This window comes from Hippichthys cyanospilos, chromosome 20 (genome assembly GCF_059441005.1).
Source record: "Hippichthys cyanospilos isolate Australia breed blue-spotted pipefish chromosome 20, RoL_Hcya_1.0, whole genome shotgun sequence".
Classification (NCBI taxonomy): Eukaryota; Metazoa; Chordata; class Actinopteri; order Syngnathiformes; family Syngnathidae; genus Hippichthys; species Hippichthys cyanospilos.
Genome location: NC_142388.1, coordinates 10,727,501 through 10,750,219, shown reverse-complemented (window position 1 = coordinate 10,750,219; position 22,719 = coordinate 10,727,501). Strand labels below are relative to the sequence as shown.

The window sequence follows — 22,719 nt, the reverse complement described above, 5'->3', positions numbered from 1 at the left end:
TGCAACCAAAAGAAAAATGTGCTAACAAGTCCAGGAAAGGTGGAGGAGGGGAGTTAAAATAAGGAGTAGGCAGCAGAGGAAAGAGGTGAGAAGAAAAAAAAATATCAAAAAGCACCCAAGTGGTGAGCAGCTCCTCAGACAATGGTGCGGCCACAAAAGAGGATGCGATCCTGCGAATGGAAGCGAACAAAAGGAGTCGCTTGTCGTAAAGAGGGCAGGAGTGGGGTGGGAAGACCTACGCTCCCAGGATGTGATTATGCATGTACAACCTGATCTGTCAGGACCGTGGGTTCGGCAGCCGACGTTCGCAAGCTTTATCTTTGAGATCCAGGTGATTAATGAACCCTTCGTTGCATTGTGCACGCGAAGAGCTGGGCAAGGGATGATCAATCTTAATGAGCTATCCGCCGTCCGTGCATTTACTGCGGGCAGATATAATGCACGGGGGCTCCTGGCAGGGGCTCCTCGCCTTTAAAATACGATAACGAGAGAGAATGAGTTAGAGCGGGAGGCGCTTTTCCTACTGCTGCCATCTCTCCCTTCTCTTGCAGCTCCATAGGGGCCAAGATGTAAAAGAAACTTTTGGATGGAAGCCATGCTTATCCCAGCTAAAAAAAGGAATACTACTGACCAGGGATGGACATAAAAACGATTAACAGATCAACCAGCTGTTAAATTGGATGTTTTAAGTTTATTCCTGGCAATTAGAATCGAAATTGAAGGCGCAGAATGCCATATACAAGGTTCTTGTATTTAAAATGAACCAGAGTTGTAAAAGGTAAACGGTTTACATTTCCGTGGATCATTATTTGTTACAAACTGTAAATATGTTTTAATTACAGGGCACAAAAGAACGGACTTGGACAACAATTCCTTAGAATCAAAGAAGGAAAGCTTGCCATGCATTTCCAGAAGTTGATAGTGCGAAAACAATCTCTAAGGAATTTGCCGTCACAGGGTAGCTACAAGATAAAAAGGGATGGGTGCGAACATGACAATGGGCTATATTTGTCAAGAATTTGCCCCTTCCTAACAAGGACATCAAATATCTGACAATGTATGACCATATACCATTGTTCTATAAGATTAGCCTTTCATTTAAATATTTTAAGTTTGGATTCGTTGGGATAAAAGGGTGTGAAATAGGTCAGACTGACAATCTTAAATATTCCATCACGAATCCCTTATAGTGTACCTCTGTGGATCCCAAATTGATGTCTTGAAAGGTAGAGTAATGTTGTAAAGTTTGAGACATATTTGGTGTTCCAATTTTTTTGTCTCCTGTATTTGCCAAATTGGTTCGCCCAAAATCAATCTACTTAGTTTCAAAGAATGGCACCTTTTTGGGAATGCTGGTGAGGTCAACTCATAGACAGGGCCATTCCTTGCCCCACGAGCGATATACCAGATTGTTGTTGTCATTGCTTAACTGGAGTGTTCTGACAAACGTCATGAAGAAATGGGCATACATGGACCTTTATTTGAGTCAGAAAGGGCCCCTGATTCGGAATCCGGCAACGAAAGTGGTGAAATTGATTTGTCAGAAAAAAAATGCCATGTTACGTTGGAGAAATTGCAGGGCAAAGATGGAGGCTGTGGCTTTCATTCAATGCTAAACATGGGTATTGAGTGCCTTTATTGCCATGAACACAAACTTGCAGTGGGGTAAAAATCAAAGAAAAGGACTAAAATACATTACTTTATCAGCTAATATACCGCGTATGTCACTCACAAACATTAGTGGCTTGACCAAAAACTGTGCGTGTGCTCAAGCTCCAGATCAGCTGTCTAACCAGTAAGTTTTTCAACAATACAGAAGATTGTCCTTTTTTTGATCAAATGTAATCCAGAATGGTAAAAATTTCACCATTGACCTCCATCATTTGCGGTCATGGAGCAGAGCCTGGGTCTCTGAAAAGTTCTTCCACGTCCTTTCTGTAATTTTGTCTGCCCACTTCTTCTTGTCCGCCTCATCTCCTCTTATAGAACGTGTCACAAGTCCATACCATTCCATTTCTTCACTGTGGTCTAGACATTCATAATGATTTACATGTTGTGAAATTGTAATCCAAACTTCTTAGTTGATCACAGACGGATTAGAAAAATCCTTATGCATGTACCAAGCCAAAGCTACATTCACCCACACCCACACATCAACATCTAATGGTTTACAATCACAGAGTAAAATAAAATAATGACTGCTTAGCTGAATGCTTGTTAAACATTGCTCTGCTTTGTAGTCATTTAAAACAAAAACCTTTATAGTCTTCTATTCATTTCTTTCTTTGATATTTCACTCTTTTTCATTATAATGACCGACTGATCGAAAGAACAAAACGTACAGAATTAATTTGCCACCCTGTTAGCAAGCAAAAACCCCATGAGCAAATTTTACACAGTTAAAGGGACCCCAGTTCGAATCCAGCCTTCCTGCGTGGAGTTTGCATGTTCTCCCCGAGCCGGCGTGGGTTCACTCCAGGCACCCTGGCTTCCTCCCACACTCCAAAAAAATGTCTGTAGTGTGTATATATTTGTCTGTATCTGGTACATGCAGCATCCACTGCAACCTGTGAGCCTAGAAGGGGGCTCCTCCCACCTGTGGTCCCTTCGGAAGTTTTCTGATTTTCCCCAAACTGGTTTTTCAGTTTTTCCTTCCCCTTCTGGGAGCTTTGACAGGTGATGCTGTTGCGTACCTTACACCGAATAGATGTCACTGTATGACTTCTTTTTTCGAAAGAAGTCTCGACATGACCTCTTTTCATCTGTGAAGCCCTTTGACACTTCTGTGATTCAGGACTACGCAAATAAAATTTGATTGATTGATTGGTTGATTTGAAAAACATGCATGGCAGGTGAATTGGACATGCTAAATTGTTAGTATATCTTAGGTGTGATTGGGTGCATGAATGGCAGTATGTCCATTATATGCATGTTTTTGGAGTGTAGGAGGAAGCCGGAGTGCCCAGAGAGAATCGACGCGGGCTCGGGGAGAACAACAAACTCCACACAGAAAGGACGGAGCCACGTAGATTTGAACTCAGGTCTGATTACAAGTTTTCCAACGTGTACGGTGCTGCTGGACAGAAGGGATGATGGGAACGCAAAGCTACTGACAGATAAGTACCATTGGTTTAAAATGCTTCAAAATTACCTTTCAAATCAAATCAAATGATTAGGCCTAATGTTAATAAGAAAAACACAGAAGAGGCTGCTAAAAAAGTAGAAAATGTCTTGTGGCTCATTGCCTGCGGTTATTTTTGACCACTTTGCTTCCAAGTAACTGTAAACTGTTGTATGGTAGTAAGCATGAAGGGGGTTCTATGTTTAGCACAAAGGTGTGAGAGCAGCTGTCGTGTTAGTCCGAAAACCTTGTGTGCTGTTTGTTATGTGCAATATCTCCACTAATTAAAAAGAGAAAAAAAAAAAACTATTACAGTAACATTACAGTATTATGTTACCAGTTAAATCTGACTGAATTATATACAAATTTAAACGGCAAACCGTTGCTATGATCTTAACTCGGCGGGGCATCTTAATTGCCTTCACGAGGGTCGCTACGCAGTCCCCCGGTGAAGTCTGATGTGAGCTGACTGGAAGATGAACTCCCGGGCAGGCGGGGAGGCCGCGCGTCACTGCGAGTGGATGTCTAATGCGGGCCTAGTGGCTCCTCGAGTGCACTTATGCATGTGATCGCCTCTGCCTGTGTGTGAGCCAAAGACCAGTGAAGATCGCTGAGGTGGAAGCGAGCGTTAAGTGTCAGATAAAAATCTTGTTTTTCAAGCTGAATGCGTGTCAAAACAAAATGAAGGCATGTGCGCTGTAGAAAAGGGCCACTTGATGGACAGGCAGCCAATAAAGACATGACATTTTTTTTTTTTTTCATTTTAGAATACAAAATCAATTCTGTAAGCACAAGGAAAATTGACCTGAAACTTTCGGGAAGTGTGGAATGCACATTTGAGATTGTGGTTATTATTGTCAAATAATTGCAATGGGAAATGTAAGACTTTTGTGTCAAAACTTGTATTTTGACATTTTAATGGTTCAACAGTTTTGTTTTGATTTTTTTTTCATTTCAAAACTTTGCTTTTTTTTTGTTAGAAAAAAAACAAACAGTTTATCCGAACAAGCGGCTGTTGTCTGCAGTGGGAGGAGCTACTTTGGAAACAAAAAAAACATTGTGACAAAACTTACTTTTATGGATCCTTTAAACCATTAAATTAAAAGGACAATCGTTAAGGAAAGCGACACTGGAACTGATGATTAATTACATTTGGATTGTTCGCCGATATTGGGTTGACATAGTGCTCTCCTTCAAGTTAAGGAAGTGCATGTACACATATATATATATATATATATATATATATATTAGAGGCTGAGGGAAGTTAGCATAGATATAACCAAAACATAAGCATATTTGATTAGATGCATTTAAATCAATCCCATTTCGGAGTTCATCCATACTGAACTCAACACTTGCGTCCCATGGCTGATATTCATCAGGACACAAGCATCGATTTGAAAGAGCTGCTCAATATATTTGAGGTGCTTCTCCAAGCCTGCGCCCCACACTCAGCCTGTGCCCTTTAATCAACAATGTCAGTCACCTCCGCTGTCAGCAGTTTGTCCGAGTCAGCCGCACCAGTTATTTGAGTTACAATAAAAATAAAAATTGAACGTAAAGAGGACGGAATACGCCGTCGACAGGTGGTTATTACCCAAAGTGCCTGCTGTGAGCGGCAAAACAAGGTGGGCAAAATTATAGAGGGGCGACTGAAACGTCACAGCAGGGGAGGAAGTTAAAACTGCACATGAAACAGACAATACACTGCACTTCCTTTTCCCTGACATATGCAATAGACCATAACTAACACTCACTCTTTTAAGTAGCCATTGAACTCAACTAAAATTGCCAATTGTTTAAAAGGGGACAAGACGAGATTTCTTACGAGATTAAGCCCTCGAGATTGACACAAGGAGAAGTTTTAGCAAAATTTGTAATATAAAATAATGCCTAGTAAACTGTGTGCACTGTTATTAGGCAAGTGAGTATTTTGACCTTATTTATGCATATTTTACAGCTTAAAGGAGATAAATACAGTTCAGTTGAGAGTATGGACATTATCGTGTGCCAAAACTGTGTACTCCATTGCGTGGTTTGTCAATAACGGCCTTAAAGATGTTAGAACAATGTTGACCTAAACCCTATTGGGAACTTGCGGGCCTTTCTTAAATGAGAAATGTACGAAGAAGGAAAACAGTCTCTGTAATGTGTATTTGAGGCTGTGGTTGTTGCTCCACAAAATGCTGGTTGTCGTCCACGGATGGAAACTTAAAACTGTTATTGAAAAGAAGGGTGTCTAAATTGATCATTTTGAGTTGTTTATTATGCACAGTTTAACAACTGAAAATAAACAAGTGTGATGCAAAAATTTCCAGTTTTAATATGGTTGCATAATATTTATGCACACTAATATGCACACTAATAGTTGCACGTCCAAATTTTCTTAAGAAAACTAGAATCTCACTTTGAATCTCTTAAATATTCAGGTTACTTCATAACATTTTGGCTCAAGCCAGAGTGTTTTAGTTCAAAAATTATATTATGAGCCAAGAGTGTTTTAGTTCAAAAATTATATTAATCCTCAAAAATACAAGTTTCTAATTATTGTGCACACAGTGCATGCATTTTCCAGTTTTTGAAGTTTTTTTTTTTTTTAAATGAGCAAAATTAACAAACTACAGTGTAAATGTAAACAAACAAGAGAGGCACTTTTGTTAAAGGCTCATTTATCAGATGCAGCTAAGCTAGTTTACCAAAATGCACACAGCTGGCGTTAGTTGCTGTGGTTGGCGTATTTTTTTTTGCTGAGTTTTTCAAACCGTCTCTGTCTGATACGCCAATATTTAGCCATTCATTTATTGAACTGGAAAACCAAAATATCAGCCTGTATTTTTCCAGTAGGGCTCCTTCTCATGAGTATTTTGGTATTCGGATAAAAACAAACATTTGTTTCGTTTGGTGAAAAACAATTATAAACATCGAAGACCAGTTTCAACATAATAATTAATGACAGGATTGTAATTTATTTAATTTTTTTTATTATCAACATTTTAGAAGAAACAGCTTGGTATTGTATAGAATGTCAGTATCGAAGTGTGCAGTTCAGACTTAAACTGCCCCTGTAAAGTACTGACAGCTCTCGGGGCACTCAAGCGCTGCTAGCTAGCGGCTAATTTATGCTAGATCCCTGAATGTAAATGAATAAAAAGAATATAAAGTGCATATAAAATATTTTAATCTCGAAAGGTCTCATCACACGAGATCTCGTCCTATCTCTAATATAGAAAAAAAATCGGTGACATAAGCAAATGAGTCAATTGGTACGGAGTGGTGTAAATGTAGCTCTTTCATTTCTTGAATGTCATGCCTTGGATGTTCATTATAGCTTCATAAATCAACAACACATCTAAAGGTAGCTTAAAACGGAATACTGTACTGAGTCAAGGACTTTTAAATTTAATCCAATAATCTTGTGAAAATAAGAAACAGCAAATAATTTACAATAAATGTTGACATGGGTGCATGCATAGTGTCTGTGTTTCTTTTGCTGACTAGTGGCCATGCTAGCACTGCTCAATAGCCACGTCCAACTACGAGTTCCAATATTTCAAAAGGATGTCAAGTCCTCACAATATGTTTTGTGCGACTACACTCCTCTTAACGCAATCAGATTAATAATGCACGGATGGAATATAAAACAAGCGGAAAATTGAGTTTTTATCCATTTTGGGGGATGGCCATTTTGTCACTTGATGTCGACTGAAAATGGCATCACAATAACAGTTGCTGAGGGCTCAAGTAATGACCAATCATGGCACAGCTTGCAAACATTACTTGACTACTCAAAAACATGTATTATCATACACAACAACGTCAGCTACTTCAAGTCTTTTTCCAGGTAATATTTGACAATGTTCCTGATTGTATCAAAGCTATTTTCTGTCAAGAAACTTGTACTTTAAACTCGTGTAGAATTGACAGGCACTTCCCTAACACATTAATCACAATACATTAGAATAACAATCTCTTCCTTACTTTACATTAATATATTTTAATATGTAGTTACTGTGGTTTTATATATATATATATATATATATATATATATATATATATATATATATATATATATATATACACACACACATAAAAGTATATCACCTTGCACAAACGGATGCATCTCTATTTGCTTTTATTTTGATTTGTTTTACCCTGCAGCTAGGTCGGCATGGCAAATGAGAATCTGTTTAATTGGCTTACCTGGGAAAATACTACGGGCTGTAAAATAATGTAACACCACAAATGCCGTGGTGGCTTAAGACTGTGTTTGCCGGTCAAGTGCACATGATAGCAGCTGACGTGAATCCTGACACAAGCGCATATCGGCAGACGTGCGCACAAAGAATAAAATGTGTTCATTGAAGCGGAGCGAAGACAAATTGCTGCCTTTGAAGCAAAACCGCATCAAAAAACGAGGCACAATTTCTGCCATTGTGCTGTTTGCAGGCTGTCATCTGACAAAATATCCACAACCAAAAGCAGACAGACAGACACTAAGGGGCCTGTTGTGTGTGTGGATTAAGTGCCGTCAGCATCTCCAAGATCAGGACCCTTTGCCATCAAACGCCACAAAAAGCGCCACGCTCACGTCGCGAGTGTGTCCGCAGGCGAGCAACTTGTTAAGAAGCGATGACATCACTCCAGAGGACTGGCTAGTTCAGCTCTTTGTCAAGAAATCGCTTGGAAAGGTCGCCGGTGACTCGTTTCATGTCGGTCTGGTCAACTGTCCCGTTTTCTACTGGGCTTCACAGAAAATCTCCGAAGTTGCTTCCTACTTCCTGTCGCAACAACTGGGCCTAAGGAAGCGCCAATGGGGGTTTGCTTGTCTCTACTGCAAATATACTGGATTTCTCCGAGCACAAATAGGCCTCGCTTATAAGTGAACACCCCCTTTTTTACATCAATTAGGGTGAATTTCATAAAAATGTGAATATAAGTTTATCCCTGACCTTCGTGTTTACATAGATCATGGCTGTCCAATTGTAACACAATGTGTGTGTTAGTAAAATGACGAAATTATGGTACGCATTTTTTTATCGTGCAGAAACTAGACAAGTGTGAGGCAATGTGAGCGTGCGAATAGACAATGCTTCTCAAAAAGTGGGACGGGCCCCCCGGAGGATGTGAGGTGATCCCAGGGAAAAGGCTTTGTTTTTGTCTTGTCATTTGTAATTGCAATAGATAAGAATTTTTATCTTTTTAAGCTATAACCCATAGAAAGGCTGTAAAAAATAATTAACAGTTGTTAAAAGTTGATTTAAATTGCCGACCAAGACAAAGTCAAGTACGAAAGGGTTCGTATTAAGAAGGTAAAATTGTCTATTTGGAAACATTTCGAACTGAGAAAGACTGACAATGATATCATGGATGAAGTTGTCATGTCATTTTATAACGAACTGTGTGCATGATGAATTTGACAACACACGCGGCAAAATGTCACCATCCAGCCACAAGTGTCTTCGAAGTAGGCTCCAAGAAGCCAGACTATATAATGAAAATTAATTAAACGAGGATGTATAGTGTATTTCTAAAAATGCACATCTTAATTTAATATCGGATAATCTAATGTCTTCATACTAATATTTATCAATTAGCTAAAGAAGATTTTTTTGAAACAAACGTTGGCCAATAAATTGCAATACATATTGCAATACGACTTTGCTATATTGGAGCGTTTTGCAAAACGCAGCATGGATATCGCAAAGACATCCAATAAACTTCAAATGGATTTTTTTATTTTATCTGACTTAACCAGTCAGCTGCAATCTTAATTGCACATTGCTATCCAATAGGTGGACAGTATCTAGGGGCATTACTAACATGTATGATGAAGAATTCAACATGATTGACCCTGGCATCTGACATTTATTTGCGATTTCTGCTCCCACCAAACAATAATGATTACAACTAAAAGGGCGCAAGGGCTGGGGGAAAAAAAAAAAAAAAAAAAAAAAATATATATATATATATATATAAAATTTTTGTTCACCATTCTTTTTCCATTTTTTGCCTTCCCTTAAACACATAACTGATTCTGGCCTGCCAAGTTTGGAGGCATATTGATATCTTTGCATTTTGCCACGTTAGGTTAATTGATAGAAAATGTAATAAACTGCAGCGCAGACAGCTTGCAAGACCTCAGGCTGGAATCTTTTGGAGTCACACTCGTCGTGCCGCACCGCAACAGCCGTCAAGCTATAACATTCCGCGCCTCTTAGTAGGAGGTCAACGCAGCCGCGCGCGTATAGGCTTAATGGATCGTGACAGCCTATTCAACACGCCGGAGGCAGCAAAAAATTCTCATTTTATTGAGACCAGACCGAGCCGCCAATCTCGTCTAATTATCCGTTTGCAATTCTACCTACAGTCTCATTTCAATGTAGCGCGAGCAGGCCACGAAATAATTGCTTTTTTGCAATCTACGAGTTCATTTGCCTTTGTTTTATTGATCGCAATGAGTCGGGGATGTGACGAGGGGGGGTTGGGAGTGTGTAGGGGGTGAAAACAATCTAAACCTAAATGAAAAGCTTCATTAAATGTGAAAATTGTACCGGGAATTGCCAACATCTGTTTCTGACGCATCCCTGTGTCGTAAACTCCAAGGTTAAAACCCGACGACGAATTCTGCTCAGGGACCGTGAATCAACTTTGCAAATGAGGCCGGCGAGGCGGTGACTGGTAGGATTCTGGGAGATAGTTGGAGGTTTCGTCAGCAGAGATGCACAGTTGCGTCTGAGGCGGAGGAAGGCTTGCGGTAGGACCATATTACAAGTTCCAATGGTCCCACTGACTAACTAACGTACTAGCCCTTACGCTAACCCACTTTCCGACTCATTATTGAGCCAATGAACCTGTTTTACGTGACACCAAGAGAAAATTGTAGTTCTTCTGCCTGTCAAAATATGTCACGGGCGTGGACAAACATTTGTAATTGACAAATCATTATTTTCACACAAAGTGAAATTTGAGAATTTTCCACGCCCGCAAGGATTGCCATGGGGTATCCTGGTGTCACGTAGCTTAGACTGGAATCCTTGCCCTAACTGACCCATTATTCACCTAACACAGGTGTCCAACTCCAGTCCTCGAGGGCCAGGATCCTGCATGTTTTCCAGATTTCTATCCCAACCGATTCAAATGATTTGCTCATCAGCAAGCTCTGCAGGAGCTTGTAAATGACTGTCATCATTTGAATCAGGTGTGTTTAAAGAGAAGTCTCAAAAACATGTAGGATACCAGACCTCCAGGTATGGAGTTTGACACCTATGAGTCCTAATCAAACTGTAAAACGTACCCAACCCTAGACCACTATCCCTAGATCACTGACTCCAATCCCAACCCACTAATCATTAACATAGCCTTTTAAAGCCAAACTAACAATCAATAATCAAACCCTGAAGTACTATTCCACTAACCTTAATACGAACTAGGCGTGGGTTTTCGAAAACGAGCAGGCAACATTGCGAGAAAGCTACAAGCTTGCAGTGAGTGCGCTAGAGAGAGATAGCGACAGAGAGAGACAGAGACAGAAAGAGGGAGAGAGTGAAAGAGAGAGGGAGAAAGAGAGAGAGAATAAACGGTTTGTGTGAGCCTGTGCGTGCATCAGTGCGTGAGGGGGAAATATACTCTCGTCGACATAAAATAACAGAATCCACACTGTACTATTGAGCAATACACACAGTAGTCGAATGATTAAAAAAAAAACTACGTCACTCAATGGTAGTTCTATTTTTTTTTTAACTATTATTGTGCATTTATTGTGCGAACAAAACCTGTTTTGTTTTCATTTTATTTACATATTTATTTTAATCCAGCAGGTAAATGTTATTGTAGCAAATGCTGCATTATATACCGCATTTTCCGCACTATAAGGCGCACCTAAAAGCCTTATTTTTTTTTTTTAAAAGCTGATGGTGCGCCTTATAATCAGGTGCGCCTTATATATGGATCAATATTGAGATTGGGATTCATAGATGGGGAATGAACCGATAAAGTAACCTTTACCTGTTTCTTTCTTGTGTTTACACTTGAACAAGGTTGCCCATATTGACAGTGAGTTATTATGCTATTGAGAGTTTAGAGTTTTTATTTCAGTTATCATTGTTATTACTTTGAGTATTACTACATTGTGATTGAAAACGTTTTAAAATATGTCATTAATCAAGGGTGCGCCTTATAATCCGGTGCACCTTATATATGGAAAAAGTTTTAAAATATGTCATTAATTGAGGGTGAGCCTTATAATCCGGTGCACCTTATAGTGCGGATTTTGTTTAAAAATAAAACTTCTATAATGTAGGAAATGGCTATTTAGCAAATAACTATTTAAAATGATATACTCTAGAGCTGTAATTTCAATAGAATGATACTGAGATACAGCCATAATTTTGCTCAAGGTTATCATACGGTTAGATTCTGATATCGTCCCATGCCTAAAACAAGGCCTACCCTGACAAATTACAAGCTTGGCAAAACTACACGAAATCTTACAGTGACTCGGGTCCTTGAGTATAAACAGACGTGCGCAGAAGAAACAAAAAAATTGCTCATTGAAGTGAAATTGCAGCCTTTGAAGGCAAAGCCCAAAGAAAAGAAAAGTAACCACGGGCTTCGCTGGCATGATCCGAGCAGACCCTCGGCAGCCCCCTTGCTTACCTTTGGGATGTCCCGGATCGCTGAACTCGTACTTTCCCATCCCGACGGTTCGTAACATCTGAAGCCCATTGAGACCCTCCTGGCTTTCGCCGGCGACGGGCGAGGCGTGGGCGGAGGCGGGAGCATGGGCGGCGGTCCCCTGACCGTCGCTGAGCTGGATGAGGCCCGGATGGTGGGCGCTTAAGTGGCCGTTGCCCATTATGGCGTGAGGGCTGGGGTGCACCACGTGGTTGGATGGAGCGGAGGCGTAAGGCGCCTGGCCGGGCATGCTCAGCACCATGGCGGGCGGCTGCGGGGTGGACTGCGGCGTCAGTTGGAAGTGAGCGGTCATGAGGGAGTGCTGATGATGGGGCGGCGGCACCGATGTCACCCCGATGATGGGCGACTGCGCTGTCACGCTGTGGTTGTAGGACGGCGGATGGGGGAGAGCGTAAGTCTGGGGCAGAAGGCTGGGCTGACTGACAGCAGCGACCGGCGCCACCCAGGCAGGACCTGCAAAGCAGAAGCGGGAAAACTAGTCAGCCGAGGAACCTTCAACCAGCCTAATACAAATACATATTCTTTTTATATGACTATTTCCCAACGTGCACTGAGACGGGACAAGCATTTTACATGAAACTCCCATCAGTTAGAATACCAGTGGTTCTCAAATAGCGGTGCCGGTACCCCTGCAGGTACTTAAAAAAGAACTCCAAGGGGTACTGAAGATTTTCAATAAAACAGATGTGTAAAAATCCTTTAAAAATAATTATTGAATTACTTAAATCTTTACTGTGATCCCAAAAAAAGGACACTTTAAGTTGAATACTTTTCTATAATTATTTCTTTTTGAGAACAGGTCTGACACTTTATGTTGATGAATTTTAGTGGACAAATATTTATTAACAATTAAGTTAATGATTTATTTTTGTGAGCAGATCTCTACTGTAATCTCAAAAGAGGACGCCTTATGCTTAATAATTTTCTGTGGACAAATAATTATTTAGAATTATTTCTTTTTGAGAACAGGTCTGACGCTTTGATTTTTGTGTGTGTGAACAAATATTAATAATTAAGTTAATGATTTATTTTTGTGAACAGATCTCTACTATAATCCAAAAAGACGCTTTATCTTTAATATTTTTTTGTGGACAAATAATTATTGATATTTCTTTTTGAGAACAGGTCTGACACTTTATGTTGATTATTTTTTTGTGGAAAAATATTTTTTTTAATCATTTATTTCTTTTTGATAAGAGCTCTTCTATGATCCAAGAGCAGACACTTGAAGTTGATTAATTTTTGTGGCCCAATAAAAATAAAGTTTGAAAGGTTCTAATAGTTTAGTTTAATAGTTTAAATAAGCATATATCAGGCATTGATATCATATTTTAGGTCTCTTTACACTGGTTAGGGGGTACTTGGCTGAAAACATATTTCACATCGCTGAAAAAAATGTTGAGAACCACTGTTCTACACAATGAGTTTATGTACTGGCAACTGTAATCAATACTAATTTCAGGACATGAATGGAACAGCCAGGAAAAAACGCACACGCTAAATCCAAACATAACCTCATCTCACCTCAACTCAGTACTGAGATGTCTGGGCTGGTCCAACACCATTACAAATAAATAAATAAATAAATGAATAGCAAGAAGCATTTTGTGGAACTCCGGAGCCCAATTGCATTTGTTGAGATGTAGCTCCAAAGGCCAAAAAAGTTCAGGATATAAAGTGTTCACAACAGGAAGCATGTATTCCTTGGATTTTCGAACGCTGTCTGTCATTGGCAACTCTGACTGATTATTGGCTTTTTTTTCCCACTAAGTCGCTGACCAAGCTGTGAACAGCAGCTGACAGAGAAGAATTTTAAATCGACTATTAAATGATAAAATTGGATGAGAGACGCCTGAAAGGACTTCAAATTGACGGCGCTCTCCCGTGATTCACAACCGGACTCCCGTCGTTAGAGCGCAATTCTTGGTTATGCGCACATGGGTGGCAAATGAGAGGAATAACTGAGGGCAAAAAGGTGGAGCACACCAGATCTTGTACAGGGTCATGGTGAGGAATATTTGACATTATCATGGTTTCATATCAAGGAGGATGTTGACTTCAGTCTGTTTAAAGGGGTTGTGGATCGTAATTGTGTTGCATTTCTGGCATATTTTTGGTTGTTTCTACATTTTGTTACATTATTGTTACTATTAACCCTTGAGGGTGTTGTAACTAGCTCACTAACCCGTTAGCTTTGGCTTCTGAAGATTTGTATGCACAATTTGTTTCTGTCATTTTGTTAATTGAAAATGTATTTGTAAAAAATATCAGTATTCATGATATATGAATACAGTGTATACTCATACTGATATACAGTAAAAATATTTTATAAAACTTTTTTAAACAATTTAATGATGTCAATGAATAAATAAACAAGATCAAAACTGTATAAAAAGACACAAATAAAAACTCCAAAATAAACTTACTACCAAAGGCATGGAACTCTGTATGGCAACTCACAGAGACATAATTGGTCATGGCAAAAATGACCCCAAAACAACTGAAAGATGCAGAGAACTAAAAACAAGACACACCGATTAGACAACAGGGAACACCTGGACAAGAGGCATGACGTGCGGAGAGCTGATTGGCTAACATAGGAAATTGGGCAAATGAGCACAGGTGCACAAAATCAAACTAACACACTGTCACACAGGGACCTGAAAACATGAAAAAAATGGGAAAAAAAACACCACACCAGAACATTAACACTCAATAAGAACATTTTGTGGCAAATATTTAACTTTCTTTTGCAGCAATGTAGTATATAAGTGTCAGTATGTTTTAGGGAGTATATTGCTACCTATTGCAAAATAGTGGATTATTACTTGGTTGTTTTAAATGTAATTCAGCACAACACTTATTTTTTCATCCGATTTTCTTCTATGCACTTGTGCAACCGGCCGGCTGCTGCATTACTGACAGCCAAGGCTGCATAAGAAAAATATCTCTTCCTTATAAAGCAACCTCCCTTATGTTTAATTAACCCCAGTGTAAGATCAACATCATCATGAGAATTTAGCAAAGAGCACACACTTGTGCTTGTGCTTCTTATGCCACAGTGGACTGTGTGTTTATCCACACACTCGGAGCCAATCATTTCCTACCCTGAGGCGCTCGGTGCAGAGGGTGTGCCGGGAAGACAACCATATTGGATCGAAATGATGCTTCCTTGCCACCCTGCCATAGTCTAAAAATAACTGAGCGCTGACTCAAAAGGCCAAAGTCTAAACACTGTTTAAAAAAAAAAAGACGTTCACATTATTCATGAGTCTGGAGGTGTTAATGGAGATGTCACAAGTCAGTCAGCTAACTGGTGCTACCTTGAACCTGACTTTTGCCTAGTTCATCCCAACAGAGTGTACCCAGAGGACTAGCAATTATTTACTTGACTTTTACCCTCAGAAATGGTACTAAATTTGTTACACAACAATCTAAGATCTATAAGAAAAAATATCATTACAACTGGTCACAAAAAAAGCTAAATTAGCAAAATATTTCAATATAAGTAAATGTCAAATATATACGATAGGGTGCAGTGGTTAGCACGTCCGCCTCACAGTTCAAATGTACGGCACTTTTATTTTGTAGTGCACTTTCTTTTCGTTTTCATACTCAAAGCGTCCAAGTCGGCCGAAAAAATGAAGCGCAACCTCGTTTTCAACAGGCAAGATGGCGGCGATTGATGAGAGTGCATATTTGCAATGTTAGAGGTAAGCAAGTTTATATAGTCATTTTTCACACTGAACATGACATGGTACGACTATTTCGCAATTGAATAATGTTGCCCAAACAGATGTGTGAAGAAAATTAGTGTGGTTTTGAGCTAGCCAGTGATAAGTCCACGTCCCTACAATGAGGGTTGAAAAAACATCGAAAAAAAATTTTTTGTTTGTTTTTTTTAAATGGAAGGATGACACTCATGGCCAAGCGCTCCTCTTAATCACAAGTGAGCACTGAAATGATTAATTGTGACCATATAATAGAGCGTTGTTGTCGATGGCTAAGAAAGATGTAATCAGCCAGGTCAAGAAGAAGAGCTGGAGCAGAGACGAGAGAGAAGAAGAGAAGGACCGAACAAGTGATCGGCTCACAATCAGGAAACGTACACATGGTAGGCCAAACCATGACAATTTGTGGTGAATAAGCAACATACTCGTGCGCCTACGTCATTGAAAGCCAACTATAGCATATACAGGGCATAGTTTGTGCAGTATTTTAAAAGATTTTATATCATCTGACATAGAATCTGATGGCAAATTCAGTGACTCATATTTGTCAGATGAGTGGATCCCGATACGGGTTCACTGATATCAGCAGAGATTCATCCCCAGAATGACCTGAACTTGCTAGCTAGCAAACATGTAGCATAGCGCTTCTGTAAATGGAGTGATCACAATATGACTAGTTCAGTATTATAGTATTGAACACCCTGGAAATGAAATGACTATGACGAATGTGAATTAGTCAGATGGAAGGAAGGACTTTTTCAGATGCCATTATACAAACAAATAATAAGAATAAAAATAGTGTCGAAGTCACTGTTGTGCAGAAAACACATCTTTTCACAAAAAGCTAATATTTTGTCCAAAATAGCTTGGTGTTCTTCAAAGTACCCATTTTCAAAAAGTGATTACAAAAGAACGGTTAAAGGTAGAACCATACATTCTTTTACTAATTAAAAAATGGCATACAACCTTTGATATGGTACCACCCATATTTTTATAGACATAGCACAAAACCTTCTGTCGGTCTTGAAAGATGAATCAAGATGCTCGAAATTGTACGGCACTCAAGGAGTTAAATTTTCAGATAACGCTTGGCACTGAAAGAGTTCATGTGCATCCTCCTTTTGGCCCACTTTTCAATTTTGTGCCCCAAACGACTGGAGCACTCTGCAAACAAATGATAAAACTCCATCTGTTCTCAATAGACTTGCCTAGATATATAAAGGTTAAATGATAAAATATCTCCTAATAAATCAGTCAATCAATCAATGAATCAAATGTCGCTGCAATAAAGCCCCCAGTTGTCCCTCGATAGCTCTAATACCGCTGTCTGCTGGTGTTAAAGAGACATTTTGGGTGAGTCTTAGCAGGTCAGGGAAGGAAATTAACCGCTCTGGGGCAAGCCATTCTGGGCTGCTTCATTACATTAAGTTGTAGTGGGAAAAAAGGAGGAGGAAAAGTAGAGACAAGGACATGAATAGCAGGCAACGCCATTATACAGTCAGTGCTTTGACATGGACTGTTAAGATCGCTAAGGTGGTTTCTTTGCATGTCTGATCTTGACATTTTGTATAATATGTGCGATAAGCCTACTTTATGCCAAAAAAAAAATAGCTACCGTTTGGACATCATGCAGATGGTGGTGAATTTAAAGTGAGCATGTTGTAAAAGAAAACATGTACAGTATATATAGAGTACAATCACAACAATGTCACCAACTAAGCATTAGATCAAACCTGTCGTACAATGGTGTCAAACTCAAGGCCCGGGGGCCAAACCTGGCCCACCACGTCATTTTATGTAGCCCGCAAAATGCTAATTAGGACTTAGATTCTGACTAAAATACCCAATATGTTGGTTCCCACAAAGAAAGTAAAACCTGGGTCTTGGTCCCCACCGTGCAGGAATAACAAAGGGCACACATACCAACATACATTTTTTTTTAACATAATGCATTGCATTTCCTAGCCCCTAAAACAGTAGAGTCAAACCTACGGCCCGCGGGCTGGTTCTGGCCCACAAAAAGGTTGATTTTGGAATGTAAAGCATAAAAATGAGCTGATTTTTTTTTTAAGTTGTTGCTTTAAAGTTATACAAAGATATACCATGATTTCATTGGTCCGGCCCACTTGGGAATAGATTTGCCTCCATGCGGCCCGCAAGCTTAAACGAGTTTGACACCCTTGTGTAGTACATGTGACTAATGCAGGACCTAAAATTTTTACTCAAATGGACTCGAAATGGAAAAATCACAGTCGTTGGTTGACTAAAAGGCCGGTGAATTTGACGTGTTACCTGTGGCCTCGCCATCTCGATGCTGCTTGCTGGGTGGCTCGTCCGTGTCCCATGGCGTCAGCTGGTTGATGGGCGTCTGTCCCCATCTCACGCCTGGAGTGAGCAGCAGGCTGGAGCTTTGGTTGTCCCCAGGAGACTGCAATCATCATAACAATAACATAAATACTGATTATTACTATACCAGTAGTTCTCACGAGCACGCCAGCGAACCGAGTGAGGAGAAACGGCTATGGAAAATAGATGGGCTTAGAGTATATACTACAGTTCATAACATACACTCTTAAAATTGTCATTAAGTGGATGGATGGATGGAATTATTGTAATGTGGCTTTTTAGACCAAACGAAATATGTCTTTGGTCTGATAAATTGTTTCAATAATTACCATTATTTAACCAGCTGAGGAAATTGAATACGATTTATCAAGGTTGAGCGTCTTTCCCAAGGATAATTAAATTAATCAATTAAATCTATTTATTTTAGTAACATTAGTAAAAAAAATAAAATATGCAACTTTTGAAGTCTGCTGCGTTATAGTTGGACAGAATGTGCAAAAAACAATTCTGGATACAGTATTTTAACTTTCACACCTGCTATGTGAAAAATAGCGTTTTGTGAAAAGTAAGCGTTATCAGGCGAGCGCAGGCTGATGTAACGCTGGCTCAATCAACAGCGGCCCCCACGAGACATCTTTTTCTCCCCATTTCACCCGCCGCTTCGCCGTCCGGGCTCGGCCGAGTGCCGCGGGTTTTCAAGGGTTCAGCGCCGAAGCCGGATTCCCCTCCGCTTGGCCTTGGAGTTAATAGAAAAGACCCGGATTCCCTCTGAGCGGCGCTCTGGCCCTCCATTCCATTATCCTGTCTGACCCCGCGGCGACGTAGTTTGGCTTCAGAATTCACAAGCAGCTTAATCTTACACAACCCATCCAGTAGTCGGAAGAATCATAACAGAAGTAACGCTAATAGTATAGTAGAAGTGGTGGTAAAAGTAGTACACCACCTCTTCATTTTTTTTTTTTAAACCGAGTGCCGCCATAATGACATAATCAAAAGAATTGGAATAGATGTAGGAAGACGAACAGGAACATTAGTAAGAGATGGGGAAAAAAAGCAGCAGGAATAGTAATAAAGCAGCATGTGGGTCATTATCCATAGTTGCTTCGTATTCTTCAAAGAACTCGACGTTTGTGATCACGAGACGGCACGTTTTTATATGACAGAGGCTGTAAAATGAATTGTCAATAGAAGTAAACCCAAAACGGAACCCTGGGGAACACCCTTTGCACCAATATGTTGTGCTGTGGGATGAAAACTCAGTTTCACACGGGCAGACAAGTTGAATGTGTGTCCACTCGGAGATAAATCCCTACTGGAGCTTCCCTGACAGCTGTGTGTGTGTGTCGGTACGCGCGCGTGTGCATGTGAGTGTGTACAATAGAAGCCAAAGAACCGGGAAAACAAAAAAAAAAAAAAAACAAAGACAAAGGAGCGATGGAGCAAGGGAATGAAGAACGAGAAGATGAGCTGTCAGCTTCTTTTGTCCACTTCAAGCTGTCAACTCAGACGCTTTACTCGGAGAACTGCTCCATTCCGGATACTCGAGGGGTAGGGGGCAAGATTCCCGAGGAAATGTAAGGTGAGGAGACGCTCCTTCCAGCTCGGGTATTTGTTTTAATGAGCGAGCTTCCTCCTCATCCTCCGGCAAAGGAAAACTCATCATTAACGCTTGGAATTTGATCCTCATACTTAGCCTGCACCCACAAACATGGCCTCATTAACAGTAATAAGAGTTTACCCAAAACACCCCAAAACAAAAACATGATTTGTTGCAGCCTCATACTCTGGCCAGCTAAATCTCCATTTACACCACATTCCAAATATGGCTCTATGGTTTTTGGTTCAAAACACCAATTCAGCTCAATTAGACGCCCAGAGAAAGTTGTTCCTGTATAGCGCTACAAAGAGCAGGAATTGAACCAGGGAACTCTGAACTGCGAGGCAGTTCTGCCACCGTTCCATCCATCGTAAAAAATAAATAAATAAATAAAGTAGACCCTCCCTTCCCATAAAAATGAAAAACTAACCAGCAAAGCAACAAATACTAAATCAAAAATGAAACTAACCAACCACTAAACTCAACACTAACACTCAAAAAATAGCTTGGAGCATTCGCTGATAACCTAACTAACAATCAATGTAACTAATGAACAAATGAAATACTGTAATGCCGAAATATAGGATGCACCAGTATATAGGATCCACCCTTAATTTTAGGGTCAAATTTTGGTACTTTCTATATTACGAAATACATCTCTTTTTGTAAATTCTACTATTGTTTGTGTTTGTATCTATGAATTATATATTTGTTGTGAATTCAGAGAGCAACCAGCGAATGTCTCACCAGTTAAATGTTGAATGCGCTTGACAGTTGTTTTTCCTTTTCCTCACGACGTGGCTCGTGTTCTTTTTGAAAAAAAAAAAAAAAAACAAAGTTGCGCACCATTCATGTTCTACTAGGTTTATGATAGTGTGTGTGTATGCCAAAAGACGATAATTAATAAACTAGTGAAATGGAATACCTTTTTGTGTCCTCTAAACGGTGCACTCTTAACTGAATCAGATGGAGACATAATTTTCTCTCCATTTTTGTGTGAACAAGGACAGATTCAGATGAAGGTTCAGTCTGCTCGCTTCTCTTATCGATATTATGAATAATATAATAAGGCTGTAACAACCTAAGCTAATATGAGCTAATGTTATCTGTAACAGGCACTGGTTGCTAACTGAAGCCCACAAATCTAGTTCACCCCCCGTTTCAGTAATTATTGTAAGCAAGAGTACGGCCATTATAAAAATGCACATCTCAAAACTGGATGAATCTTTTTTTTATTGTTTAGATTAAAAAAAACATCTAATTTATCATTAACATTTAGAGGATCCACCCATACTTTTGGCCTTCATTTTCGGGACAAAATGTGCATCTTTGGGTAAATACAGTAATGGATTTGCAAAATACCCAGTGCACTTGACAGAAACAATGGATGGACATAGATATACAGTACATACATAGAGGGGAAAAAATGTCAAACATGCATATGGCCTGTCTGATTATTACAAATCAAAAAAACGATGATGCATTGAGAGTAGTACAAACAGGATTGGGCCATGGCTACACAATAAACATAAGCTGTGTGTATGCACAAGCATCCTGCCAGTACTCACACACACACACACACACACACACACACACACACACACACACACACACACACGGGCGAGCGCGCAAACAGAAGCAAGGATGTATTTATTACGGTAGACATACTGCAAGCAGACAAGTATGAAGGAACTGGAAGTTCCGGGATGGCAGCTGACATTTTCTCCCCATTTTATTTTGCGCTACGTGATTCCAGTTGCATCAATTGTGGGTCGCTTATTATCAACGGCCGGCAGATGCTTTCTGCCGACTGGACAGAAAGCATCTGCTGGGTCGGTGGGGGTTGGGGAGCCAGATAAATAATTTTTGAGCATGTGGCAAAACCATTCTGGGCTGGGACCGGTGGTCCAACTCACACATTTCAGTTCGCAGCACGTGGGGTATGGCATACTGTAATTTATGTCACAAGTAGCCAAATTGGGTTAAAAAAAAAAATATATATATATATATATTTTTTTTTTTTTCCCCCCCTCAATATTTCACAATATGCTGCAAATATTTTGGGAAATAGTGCAAAAAGGATGCCACCATAAAGATACACTGCTCCGGTCAACTTATTGGAACATATACAATACAAACACACACAAAAAAAAACATGTTTACGCCTAAATCCATACATAATGAGGCATTGCAGTGGAGGCACAAAGGCACACAGTAATACAAGGCAATAAAAAGATATTACAAGTGTAAATATTTATATATGTAATAACTTGCACAACAAAATGCGGTATGAGAAAATGCATGTACATAAATGCAGATTATATTGCCAAATCAGTTATGATGATGGACGCTTTGTATTTTAACATTTTTTGGAATGACTGAAAAGAAAAAATATGTATATACAGTACAGTACAACAGCCAGAAAACTAGACTCACACAGTGATAAGAAATTTGGTGGGCACTTCTCTCATGACTGTACTTAAGAAATAGTCTCAAGAATACTTTATTGGTATTATTTCAAAACTGAGCGATCACATGTTTTATAGCAGGACACAGGAGAAAATCTCAAATAGGCAGCATGTTTTTTACTCTACTTTTTTACAAGTCGAGTTTTTTTTTCTCCTCATTTTTAACCCCTATATTAGGGGGTCAACTTATAACCGCATAACTCAAAGCCAGACCGATTTCCCATTATATCTGTTTGAATAGCAGTAATTTGAACACAAAATAAGTAATTTCGTGCAAAAGGCTTAAAATGGTTATAGATACACCATATTTTCCGCACTATAAGGCGCACCTAAACGCCTTAGATTTTTTAAAAAGATGGTGATGTACTTTGTAATCCAGTGTGCCTTATGACTGATAAACAATTTTAGATAGTTCACCCAAAAAAGGGGGGTCAAATTTTAGGCAATGTTGATTTTTACTCGGGAGAAATACGATATCAACACCGTTGCACTTTAACCCACTGGAAAGCTTTTTGGGCACACGTGTTTTTCATTACTGGATGCATAAACACGTCAGAAGAACCCATGCCCAGAAACAAACAGGAAGTCGGCCATTTTGGATGAAAGCAGACATTTGGCCATTCTGATCGTGAACTCCCGGGTTTGTACTTTGGAAAGAAATTTGCCCAAATGAAATGAAGCAAGTAAACTAGACAGCTTGGGGCGGCTAAATGAGAACATTTTATTGGCTACGTGATAGGATGTGGGCCTAGATCGGCATCA

At 39.7% G+C, this 22,719-nt stretch overlaps 1 protein-coding gene across 2 annotated transcripts in view; it reads right to left on the bottom strand.

Moving 5' to 3' along the window:
* The window catches only part of klhl29 (kelch-like family member 29), a 222,498-nt gene that overhangs the window by 93,562 nt on the left and 106,217 nt on the right, over nt 1–22,719 (bottom strand). For both annotated transcript variants that reach the window (XM_088403994.1, XM_088403996.1), the window contains 2 exons: nt 17,839–17,974; nt 11,777–12,268 (listed from right to left, as the gene is read on the bottom strand). In XM_088403994.1, coding sequence (XP_088260120.1) covers nt 11,777–12,268; nt 17,839–17,974 — 628 coding nt within the window. The remainder of the gene's footprint in view (nt 1–11,776; nt 12,269–17,838; nt 17,975–22,719) is intronic.